The following is a 13,074-nucleotide window of genomic DNA, read 5'->3' on the forward strand; positions in this document are numbered from 1 at the left end:
ATGTACATCCAACAACACAACAGTTGCGCGTGTGTGTGTGGAAAGTCAAGCTTGTGCATTGCTCCAAGGCAAGTGTGCTTTCAGAATCTTTCACTGCAATTTTGCTGTCTCTATGGCAACCAGTTCTATTTAAAGAAAACAAAGCTCACCGAACTGCGAACATTACGTTTCCCCAAATGTACCCTGACAAGCATGAAACACACAGGCCCTTTCACTGTTCTACTGCCTACATACCGCTCTACAACTACTCTCTCTCTCACACACACACACACACTCACTTGCACTCACGGTTGCATGCACGTGTGTGTTTGCATACACACACAAGCTTTTGATGGTGTCCTACTGGGCACACTGACTAGAGAGGACTAACAGGACTAACCTCTGGTCATGAGAGAGATCCATGGCACGTACGCCAGCATCACAGCCTGGGTAGATGTAGAGCTGTTTGAAGTCCCAGGCCTGCCAGACCTCCACCACACCGTTGTCTCCTCCTGTCACCAGGTTTTGACCGTCACTACTCAGCAGGATTGCCTGCATGGGGACAGCATCATCAACACAATCAGAATTAGGCCAACACTATTTGGTTCAGGTTAGAATCCTTTTTGGTTTCACATAGAAGCCTTGCCACTGAGGATTCTATATGAAACCCAAAAGTGTTGTACTTGGATCCAATAACAATACTTCGGGTACAGGTTTTCCTATGGGGACAGCAGAACAACCCTTCTGGATGTCTTTTTTCTAAGCGTAGTCCTTATGTGGTTGATAACTGTAGATTACTGACCCTAATCCTGATTTAGTGTAAAACTTTAGACCCTAATAAATAATAGACACTGTCAACCCTAGCTTCTACATAGTATACCTCTGTCAACCCTGTCTTATATGTAGTACACTACCAGACTGGAGCCAAATGGAAAATATAAAGAATACATATTAAATATGCAAAATAATTTGAATAAAAAATATGTTTGTAGCCCCATACTGCTTTGCAGTTAAATACAGTGCTGTCTTATCCAGATGTGTATAAGTATATTATATATACATACAATATATACACTGCCCACATATATCCTTTAGTTTTTTTGGGGCCTCTATCATTAAACTTGCATTTGCAAACGAATGTTGTTCTTTTGGGGGTAAATGTTATGTCTCATCCAAAGGAATTGTAACAATGGTAAAACCCACATTGATAGAACACATTGATGGTGCAGAGACTGTACGGCAGTATCTCAGCGTATTTCCATTTCTCATTACTATAGGCCTACAAAAATATGGTATTGGTATTAAGCATTTTTTACAATACCTAGTGTACAGTATTGGTGCACCAGTGTGATATTTAGAGCGCAGGCATACATCCTATTGAACTTTAGATATATTCCAAGGAAGGAGACCGAAACACAATCATCTATCAATTAATAACATTTTTAGGAGAAGTTTAACTTCTACACAATTACAAACTAATCTAGTTGACAGTCGAATGATAGCTGGCCAGTGTTGGGCAATTGTAATAGTGCAGCATGCATGTTTCATTTGAAGTCACTGATAAACATTAAAACACACCACCCAGACCAACTACAGAAAGTGTATTATTATTTTTCTTTTTGACAAAGGACTTGGCTGAGTTCCAACACTACTAAATTCAGGCGTTTTTGTCACCGTAAAAGGAGAATAAAGAGGCGTTTTCAAGGCATGATTGTAATATTAATTCGCATGCGCATACAATACAGAATGGCTATGAATTGTCAATGAACAGGTGTTCAAATTGCATGCAACAGTTTGATAAATTCCAATATTTATTTGCTTTGCATGTACCCCAGAATTTGGTGAGAAATAGACATATGGTGGATAAATGGAGGTCCTTCGCCCAACCCTGCATTGTTACTATAGAGATGACAATAATTTAACCTATTGGCCTATAATACTGGTAGATGAATTGCATAGCAAGGATCTGTGGTCTTACCCGTGTTGAGTCATTGAACTCCATTTGGGCCAGTAGTTTTCCGTTGATGCTAAAATTGCAGAAGCGTCCCCTCTCATAATAGATGATACAGTGGCCCTCACTGGACACAGAGATGAGACGTGGACACTGGCAGTTGTCTGGGCCCTCTAGGGCACGTAGCAGGTCCCCAGTGATAGTGTGGACCAGACACGGCCCCTCTGGATGGAGAGTGAGATGCAGTGTCGTTACACACACACACACACACACAACAGACCTTCAAGAATGTTCCTAAGCATTCCATTTCTGAGAGATCTCAAATATAAACTGCGGCATGTGACTTAACAGACATAGCTACCTATTCACATAGTATAGCCATTATCATCACAGTTCTAATTACATCTTTGACAGCCCTGTCTTCTGCCTGTCCATTGGATGCTTTAAAATGTCTAATTATTATTAGGGTTTCAGCAGCTCACTGGTGAAACTCTTTTGTATTTGTTACTGTTGGTTATTATAATTTTGCTGTTTTGCTCCTTTTCGCAAATTCCTATGAGATAGAATGGCAGAAAAAGGACCCAAAACTGCGTGGGAGTACATGCCAAAGGGCCACACCCTCTCTTGGAATGACATCCAAGTTGACCTCATGGTGAGGCTGTAACAAGCCTCTAAGGTGGCCAACTCCACAAGCTCCACACGCCCACCCAATGTGACCGTGAGTCTTGCAAATTGGAACCTCGCAAAGAATATTTTTGCCAATGCCAATTTTGTATTTTGTGAAAAAAGCTTCAAATTAGACTCCTGTAGTACCAGATGAGCAATATTCCTGTTACTTCATATTTGGCATATATCCTCAAAGGTCTTTAAACAATGTATAAATCTGGCAAGTATGTCAAGAGACCCCAGTAAATCTTCAAGTGGACATGGTTTTGCACAACTTGGTGTTAGTTCAGAAACATACCGCATGCATATACCAACTACACAGGTGTGCTATTGATCTAAATAAATGTCCAAGCTAACGCAACTCACTTTGTTTGACCTAGGGTCTTATAAAATTGAATGCACTTCTTAAAATATTTATTATAATACCAGATGACCAATCTTCAAGTAACTTGATATTTGGCATCTATGAGTGAAGGTCTAGTAATGTAAAAACCAGACCCATATGTATTTTATTATTTATATAAATCATACACCAATGATTACAATACAACTTGGTACATACATTACCCGTCATGCCAAGACTGTATTTAATGTCCAGCCACTTATTGCCACAATAAAGGGCTGATAAAATCTGTTAATCAGTGCCACTCAATGTGATTACGTTTGGCACGCATGCTCATGGTTATGAATTAAGTGTATAAATTATGGATCGATTTGGCCACAAGGGGGCACTCTTGGACTGGAAAAAACATCCATGTGACTTAACATCCATGTGACACTTAGGTGAACCTATGGGCATGTTTGTCACAGGCAAATGTGGTGTATTACGGCTAATAGTAGCTGAATGCTAAATCCCATCCAACACTGAATGCAGCATTAATTATTATGAGTAGTATGTTTTGACACATTTATATTCTATGGTACACTACTAAGAAAACATGGATGTCTCAGCTGACCTTTGGCTCCACTGATGACCAATCCCAGCTCAGCACACACAGACACACACACCACCTCATGGTCATGGCCGGTCAGCACAGCTCGCGGTGCCGGGTAGTCACCTGGAACACAACACATGAGTTAGGCATTATTCATAATAAAAAGACACATTACAATAAATGGACTGAGTGCCCATAACTGGAGGCCCCATTCATCAGGGGCAACTCATAAGCAACTGACTCATATGTGCTGTTATGCTGATAAATAACTGACCACAGTTGTATATTGTGACACCCACCCATCTGCTGCCAGCAAGGTCCTGGTTAATTGTCATGTAAATGTTGTGAGACAGCCCCCCCACCAAACACACACACACACACACACACACACACGCTGTTACATGATTGATGAGGACTGGGGGAGAGGTTAGTGAGGGGAGAGTTCTGGACACCTGGAGTCTCTCCCCCTCTCATCCCTCTTTCCTCTCACCAATTCTGTCCTCTTCCTCCCTCTCGGGTCTCCTCCTCTGTGCCCCTCCCCTCCACTATATTATATTTCCCCCCTCTCTAGCAGTGGCTGAGAGATGTGTCATAGTAGACCTCCAGAGAGATCAGGGACTCGTCCAGCTCACCTGCCCCACAAAAGATTCAATCAGCCTGCACTAAGCCCTCCTAACCCACAGGGACCACCACACCCAACCTTTCCCTCCCCACACTGTCTTACACCACACTGCCATGGGTAGAGCTAGGCTAAGAATCAGGATGAAATTGACCTGGAAGCTATTTCAAATAACAGCTGATGTAGCTGCCACAGTGGATGGCAGTGATCTCTCCCTGCTGAAGATTACAACATCTTCAATGCTGTCAAGTATTAACATAGCAACAATAAAAATGTCATCCCCTGAATAGAGGGTACACCCCACTTTGGCCATTCAGTGTCATTTTGGTAACCGATCTCCATGGCAAGACACATCTGTCAGTGATATCGTGGGGGTAACTAGTCATATACTCATGAGCATGCATGAAAAATGTCAAACACATTACAGATATGAATAAACACATGCCAGTTATATGGCCACCACATGGTAAATATAAATGTTATTTTATATGTTCAATATACAATTGCTTGTTTACACGACTCCAACTAGTCAACCATTAGATGTTTGTAAATGCTGGATCAGTTTTAAGAAACCTAGGCAGGAGTGACTAAGATATTGTGTGTAGGGGACAACAATTATTCTCTTCTACCTTTCGTTTGCAGAGGTTCTAGAAGGGATTTTCAGTAATCTGCCAAAAGTATAACTTTGAACCTAAAAATGGCATTATGAACAATTTTAATGATTTACTGCCTTCTAAATAAGAAAACTAAATAGATACTATGTGCAGCTACTGAATAATGTGTTTTTTCTATTTTTTCTATTAATCACCCATCTTGGATTTATTAATATGGTTACAAAACAGAAATTACCCATCTTGGATAAATAGATATGGTGAGAAACTAGAAAACACCCATGATGATGTATGATTGGAGTATGATATTGTTTCTCAAGTAACCTTCCTTTGTTATATTATGCACAGTGCACAGTACAGTATAACGTGTGTGTGTGTGTGTGTGTGTGTGTGTGTGTGTAATATGAGAGTTTATTTTCTTGTGCAGTACATGGCTGTGGCCCCCTCCACTAATTGGAACCAACCAAGCTGAAATTCTTAATTATAGTGAAGATAATGAGAAAACACTCACACCAACCACAGCTCCAAACACAAGTGACACCAGTTAAGCAAGGAACACACAGATACAGTCTAGATACAAACATGTGTTGTGTGTGAGTGTGTGTGTGTGTGTGTGTGTGGGAACACACACACACACACAGAAACAAACACACAAACAAACACACCACAAACTAATGTTCTTTTACAAAAACCCTAAACCTAAAACTAACCCTAACCTTAAATAAATGACCTTAGCTCCAAAACCCTAACCCTAATTTTAAACCTAGCCTTTACTCCTAACCAATATCCCTATTTAAGTATAGCCACACCAGGTCAAACACGTGCAGACAGCTGAGTAGTGAGCAGCTGAATAGAAAGACATTAGGTATGTTCTTGAAAAGCAACACACAACGTAATACACCACACAGACACACACTATAGATGCATACTGTATACAGTAGAGTTCTACCCCATCACAATCCATTAGTAGAAAAGTAGCAGTTTTCTTACTATCATATCAAGACCGCTGCTCGCAATAAATTCCAGACAGGATTCATCAACATTTGTAAACTAAAGCTCAAGCTAAGAGGAGCTGTCATTTCTTAAACATTTTTTAAAGAGCTTTTATGACTACATTTCTCTATGCCCTCAGAAACAGGGAAGCTACTAGCTGTTGCATAGATAGGACTAACTGTGAGTGTGTGTGATCTTGTGTGCGTGTGTCTGAGTATAAATCAAGGATGGCCAACTTACTGTTGAGAGTTCCAATAACAGAACACACAATGTGCAATTTGTAAATATATTTGCCAGTCAATTAGCACATATTAGTTCAAAAGTTTTTAATTTGCAAATTAGTCTTGCAACTATTTAAACTTCTAATCATGGTCCCCACATTGAATCTATTAGTGACTCTTTCTTAGATATCATAAAAACAATTTAAATGTATTTCCACTACATGGCAAATTCTTAACAGTTGCAGAAAGGTGGTTTAAAACTAAATTGTGTCCTTTCTACCCATTGCAAAAATGTGTACAATTGCATGAAAATAGCTTGAAAATGCCCAAATCCTCTTGTTGTTCTATGGCAACAACCTTACAGCAAACCTTCCAAACTGAAAGTCTTGTGCAAAATGATTTTAAGTCCAACCAGAATGAATCATGGATTATCATTATCATTAAGACAGCTCAATTTAGACATTGGTTTCTTTGTGTTTCGGGGTTGATTTACCATGCCCATACCATTTTTATGTTTCTGGAAAAAAAAAAAATAGAATATTTTGGCAAGAAAGCTGGACTTTGACTACAGTCAAAGTGTGTGTGTATGTGTGTGTGCGCGCAACTCTATGTGTGTGTGGATACGTGTTTTTGTGTGTTTGAGTATATGTTCTCACTTACTGTTATTAGGGTTGTCTCCTATGATGTGATGTCGTCCGCTCCAGTACCACAGTAGAAGCGTAGCATCTCTGGACCCTGACACGATGTAGCAGTCACCTCCAATATAGCTCTCTGACCTGGCCAAACATGTCACCACATCCCAGTGGCCAAACACGATCTGGGTCAGCTTACCTGCAGGACAGAGACACTGTGTTATAGTGTCAGACTCTGGTAGTACCATTATGGTAGTACTATGAATGTATTCTGGTAGTATTCTGTTAGTGTTATAGTAGTACTATGGATTTATTATTGTGGTAACCAGGTAGTATTATAGATGTACTTCGGTTGTATTATAGTAGTACTATGGATTTATTATTGTGGTAACCAGGTAGTATTATAGATGTAGTTCGGTTGTATTATAGTAGTACTCTAGTAGTAATATAGTAGTATTATTAAATTTGGATAATGAATATAAATTGTACCTATAATAGTATTTCCTGAACTGTTCAAGCAAGGGAGATCAAACAAACTTGTTTCACATGTTTAGGCTTTCCCAATTTATAATGCCTAAATGCGTATCAACTGTGACTACAAATCTGCATACTTTTGTATAATTAGCATAAATTAACCCAAATATAGCATCTTGAGTGCCGTTCAAACTAGAGTCTCTAACCTTTCTGTCGCTTCCTCAACACTACAGTCAGAAGAACCGATTTTCCAACTTCTCAAGTTTAGTTATCATGTAGTATTGTAGTAGTACTATGGTAGTATTACCTGTCTCGGTGGAATACACTCTGAAACTCTTGTCCCAGAAGCCACAGACTAGGATGTAGCGGTTGTCGGCTGTAACTACGAAGCAGTGTGTGTTGATCTGGATGCTCTGATCTACCAGGTCTGTGATTTGACGCTTGTTAGTACCAGAGTTGTTGGCTACAAACACAAAAACAAACACAAATAGAAAGACAGACATGGGGTACATTTTTTTAGTATTCAGCACAATAGTCTGTGGTACTGGTCTCTTGTAGCACTCACCAATCAGAGGGTCCATCTCTATAGGAAGGTGGTGCGCCTGTTCTAGGGAGTAACCAGGTGCTCCTCTCAAACCTGGAAACACAGTTACATACATACCATTACAATTACATGTACGCAGACAAACACACACACATACACACACACCCACACACACACACACGCCCTAACCCTAATTCTAAACTGAACCTAAATTATAATATTTGGCCCTGAACCTAACTCCTAGCCTAACATAGCCTGAAATGTCCCAACATGGTCAAATTGCTCCTATCCTCTTGGTGTTTCATGGTCCTCACAAGTATAGGGGAACAAGGACACACACACAAACCCTGAGCACTTACTCCATGGGCCGAGCCAGAACCACGGTTCGTTCCTGACCCCCGAAAGGTTTCCACAAAGCTTATTGATTTCAGTTGCTGACTGCCAGGCTGAATAAAGCTATGGTCCCCTGGAGGGAGGGAGGCTGCAGGGCAGAAATACAGCAACATGCTGGGAATATGGAGCCCTTATTATTCTGCTCATTACTGTTGGAATCCAGAACACATTTCTGCCCTCCAACAGGAACACACTGGAGCTGCAGCTGTGGTCATTAACGACTGAATGCAAGGCTCCACTCTGACGGTTGGTGTGTGTGTGTGTTTATGCGTGTGTGAGATGAGTGTGTCCTCCACTGACAGAAGTAGAAGTGTGAAGAGAATTTGATGCAGTCTCAGCCTAATTTCCCAGTAAGCTTTGCAGTGACCTTTGACCCTGAGGTGAGTTTGGTTCTTGGGGCATGTGTGCGGGTGTGTGTGTGTGTGTGTGTGCGTGCGTGCGTGCACGCGCGTGCTAGCATTCTTGCTTGCGGGTGCACGCCTTTTTGAAGGGCATCAGTGGGTAATGTCGTTCACACACACCCAAGGACTGTCATGTGGAAACAGTCATACTCGGGCTACCCGGCCAATGGGCGCTCGTGTGGGAATAGGTCCCCATTTGAGATGCGACCGTGGAGATATGACCGTGGAGACGGGGCGCTTTTACACTGCGGCGGTAGGTAGCACAGTTCCTACTAAAGGTGCTCTTGTAACTCTGGTCCGCGCGTGTTTCTACGCACACATACCCACAGTGTTGTGCCAGCGGTTGACAGCGAAGAGACGGCTGCAGGTGGCGGTCACAGCGGCGGGTAGAGAGAGGTGAGGCAGCGTGTTGGCTGCAACGTGGGTAACAGGGGAGTTGGAGGGGAACTTTAGCACCATGATCACATCCTGCTGCATCTGGTCCTTAAACATCAGAGGACTCTGGGGAAGGAAACACTGATGAGTAGAAGAGAGAGAGAGAGAGAGAGAGAGAGAGAGAGAGCGAGCGTGGAAGATGGGAGGGATGGATGAAGATGAGAGAGAAGGGGACAGAATGGGGAAAGGTAATTAGCATGGAGTTAAAGTAAGACTCTAAAGAAAAGAGGAGTAGCATGCACAGGGGGGAGGGGGGAGGTGGATCCCCAAAAACATGAAATGGAACGGGTTGGATGTCACATGATATGTAAATGAAACACCTCTGTGACCTGCACTGTCTATTCGTTTTATGTATGCATATTCACTTGCAAACCCATTTGGTTGACATTAATAGTACAACAAAACTGTGGCAACTTATACAATTTGCTAATTCTTTTTCACTACAGAAATGTGGACTCAGTTTAGTTGACAACATAGACTAAACTGACAAGATGTCAGACAGCAAGAGGCTTGATGTGGTAGAACTTGATTGTTAGTGAGACAAATGGGATATCAAAATTAACAGTAATTAGGTCTATGTTTTAGTGCTTGCAACTAACTTGAATACCGACTTAGAGATGAAGGTTGAGGAGGAGGAATACATGGGGATGAGGTATAAGGAGTGGAAAACATAATGGAGAAGACAGCAGAGACAATATATTTTCTCAACCACTTTGGTGAGATGGACCTGATGCACACTACATAACATACAACACATACTACATAAAACACAACAACACCACACATACCACATAACATACCACACGCACAACACATCACACGTAACACACCACACACACAACACATCACACATACCACATAACACACCACACACACAACACATCACACATACCACATAACACACCACACACACAACACATCACACATACCACATAACACACCACACACACAACACATCACACGTAACACACCACACACACAACACATCACACGTAACACACCACACACACAACACATCACATGTACCACATAACACACCACACACACAACACATCACATGTAACACACCACACACACAACACATCACATGTAACACACCACACATACCCCATAACACACCACACATACCACATAACCAGTGTTGGGGTACAACCAAAGTTCGATCCCAAATCATCCTCTGTTAGACTAAGTTGATCCCAAATCATCCAGGTAAATGAACGTTCAATCTTAATGAATATCCCATGAGCTTCCCCTTCAGAGCTACAGTATATTTTACAGCTTGAGAGGGTATGTTTATCGGTGTACAAGGCTACAGCTGCTATTTCTGTTCTTCAGTGTTCACCACAATGGATCTATCTAGTATTGAAGTCTGTACATACAGGGTGTTGAATAAGCCTGAAAATGTGGGGGCACTTGCAATACAAAATTATTTATTGTTTTAAGGGATTCTTGATTAAAGAACTAAACACAAATAATATTGTTTCTTATTATTATGGTATATGATTACTTGAGATAATAGGACTGGTCACTCTTGCTGTATAATGATCGATGATTTATAATGTTATATGCTGGTGAGTGACACTGTGCAGTACCTGACTATATAATCATATTATAACCCATCAAATGTGTTCCTTCCGGACAATAAGTGACCAACCCATGAATATAGAATCAAAGGACTTATCTTAAAGTAACAGCTAAGTAACTTAATGCCTTACTTCCTTCAGCAAGTAACTAAGTAATGTAACTAGTAACTGTGCTGCAATTAGTTTCTTTTAAAAGTAATGTTCCCCAACACTGCACATAAAACACCACACATACTGCATAACACAGCACATAACACACCACACATCAATCAATCAAATGTATTTATAAAGCCCTTTTTACATTTAGCAGTTGTCACAAAGTGCTTTCGTAAAACACCCAGCCTGAACACATACCACATATACCCCATAACACACTACATATCATACACCACATAACACACTACATATCATACACCACATAACACACTACATATCATACACCACATAACACACTACATATCATACACCACATAACACACTACACATCATACACCACATAACACACTACACATCATACACCACATGACACACTACATATCAAACACCACATAACACACTACATATCAAACAGCACATAACACACTACATATCAAACACCACATAACACACTACATATCATACACCACATGACACAACACATCACACAGACAGAGACTTAGTGGTAATCATTTCACCAGGTGCATGGCTGAGCTGCGAGGAGGATGTGGCTCAATGAGCAACTGAGACGGAGTCTGTCCAACAATCAGAATCTGCTGCTCCATCGCCTAGGGTAGAAAGAGAGAGATACAGAGAGGAAGATGGAGATAGGGAGGGGTGAGAGAGAGAGGGAGAGAATGATAGAGGATAAAGAGAGAGAGTATAGAGAAGGAACAGACAGAAAGAGAGGAGAGAGAGTAAAGAAAGAGGGAAACAAGAGAGTAGAGAGATTAGGATGTGGGAGAGGAGAGAGGAGAGAAGGAGGAGAGGCAGAGGAGAGAAGGAGAGGCAGAGGAGAGGCAGAGGAGAGGAGGAGAGGCAGAGGGGAGAAGGAGGAGAGGCAGAGGAGAGAAGGAGGAGAGGCAGAGGAGAGAAAGAGAGCTGCTGTCACTATCAATATTTATCAAATTGATGGGTCAATGCATTACTTGACAATGCAAGCAAATCCTAACTCAGCCATGCCTCCACCAAGGTTGAGGTGGGGGTACAGTCCCAATCCTGTCCCCCCTTCCTTCACCCCCCCCCACCCCTCCCCCCCAGCCTGCAGAGTCATCCAAGTGTTAGTATGGAAGAGACAAGCCTTTCCCTATTAACATGCTTCAGTTAACCCTTCCCATCCCCAGACCCGGGACCCTCTGCTCTAACGCTAACCTGGACTGACATGCTGCTGGGACGGCGGCATGGCCCACATTCTAACAGGGCATTGTGTTTGGAACAAAGGCAGAGGGCAAACACACACAAACACAGACACAGACACACACACACACAAATAACCCACAGTATATGACCATATAGACAATAGGATTGACCACTAGACAGCAGAACCCACTCGCTGTCTCTCACTGGTAACCACATTCCACAGTAGGAGCAATGTGTTCTGTGAGCCCATAATCCCCGGGTCACTTCATACACTATCGTACAAGACCCCCGAGAGGTGATGCCCCCATGTCAGGGGAACATTGTGGGATGCCAGTGGAAGTTTGCTGTGAGTCATGGCCGGGGCGGCGAGCACATTTGGCAACCATTATATGTCAGTCAGTGGCTCTTTACTATGCAGGCTGTCAAGTAATAACCTAGCTCCGTTCTAGCTGTTTTAGGTGAGGGCTGGGGTGAGGGTCACCACGTCTGTTCGCATAACTTAATCTGATCCAGAGATCTGAAAGAACCAGAGGACCATGTGGAAAACATCAGCCTTTCATCTGACCATTCATGCTATCCCCGAAGACAAAAGAAAAAAAATGAGCAGATGAATTCTTTCTTTCGTTTCTCTGAGGAAAAATCTAACTGTGTTCAACTGCTCTATTTCAATGGGCAAATATATCATATAGAGAGAGTGGTGAGAGAGAAAGAGGAACAGGGAGTGAGAGAGTGAGACAGGGAGACAGAGGGAGCCAGGGAGAGAGAATGAGACAGGGAGAGAGAGTGAGCCAGGCTGAGAGAGACTGAGCCAGGGAGACAGAGTGAGCCAGGGAGAGAGAGTGAGCCAGGGAGAGAGAGTGAGCCAGGCTGAGAGAGAGTGAGCCAGGGAGAGAGAGTGAGCCAGGGAGAGAGAGTGCGTGAGACCAGGCTGAGTAAAGGTTATCTGAAGTGCATGTTTTCCCTCGACCATCAAAACAACAACATGCCAATAGCTCGAATTCGCTTCTCGACCGTGTGTCAGAAAATCACCTGTATCTCAAACAGCCATCTAGAACACTTAACAGACAGTTCATTAGTTTAAAGCCTGTCTTCTTCAAGGCCATGCCTGCCTTTGGCTGATAAGTAACCCACAGCAACAACTGGCCTGTCTGGATGAACACACCCCTGGCCCATGGGCTAGACAGGCCGACAGACTGACAGACAGGCCGACAGACAGACATGCCGACAGAGAGAAGTCAGAGGCGGTTAGGGAAGGCTTCATTGGAATTATATTAACGTTGTCAATGGGCTGTGTGGTGCACA

At 42.4% G+C, this 13,074-nt stretch overlaps 1 protein-coding gene across 4 annotated transcripts in view; it reads right to left on the minus strand.

Moving 5' to 3' along the window:
- Positions 1-13,074, minus strand: part of LOC105010769 (neurobeachin) — a 248,833-nt gene that overhangs the window by 2,562 nt on the left and 233,197 nt on the right. For 2 of the 4 annotated variants that reach the window (XM_029119588.2, XM_029119586.2), the window contains 8 exons: positions 11,112-11,201; positions 8,743-8,920; positions 7,647-7,718; positions 7,389-7,544; positions 6,636-6,806; positions 3,553-3,654; positions 1,958-2,154; positions 380-531 (listed from right to left, as the gene is read on the minus strand). In XM_029119588.2, the coding sequence (XP_028975421.2) occupies positions 380-531; positions 1,958-2,154; positions 3,553-3,654; positions 6,636-6,806; positions 7,389-7,544; positions 7,647-7,718; positions 8,743-8,920; positions 11,112-11,201 (1,118 nt within the window). Of the gene's footprint in view, positions 1-379; positions 532-1,957; positions 2,155-3,552; positions 3,655-6,635; positions 6,807-7,388; positions 7,545-7,646; positions 7,719-8,742; positions 8,936-11,111; positions 11,202-13,074 lie in introns of all 4 variants that reach the window. The other 2 variants (XM_029119587.2, XM_020048904.3) reach the window with 1 other exon arrangement.

This window comes from Esox lucius, chromosome 1 (genome assembly GCF_011004845.1).
Source record: "Esox lucius isolate fEsoLuc1 chromosome 1, fEsoLuc1.pri, whole genome shotgun sequence".
In the NCBI taxonomy this organism is placed as follows: domain Eukaryota; kingdom Metazoa; phylum Chordata; class Actinopteri; order Esociformes; family Esocidae; genus Esox; species Esox lucius.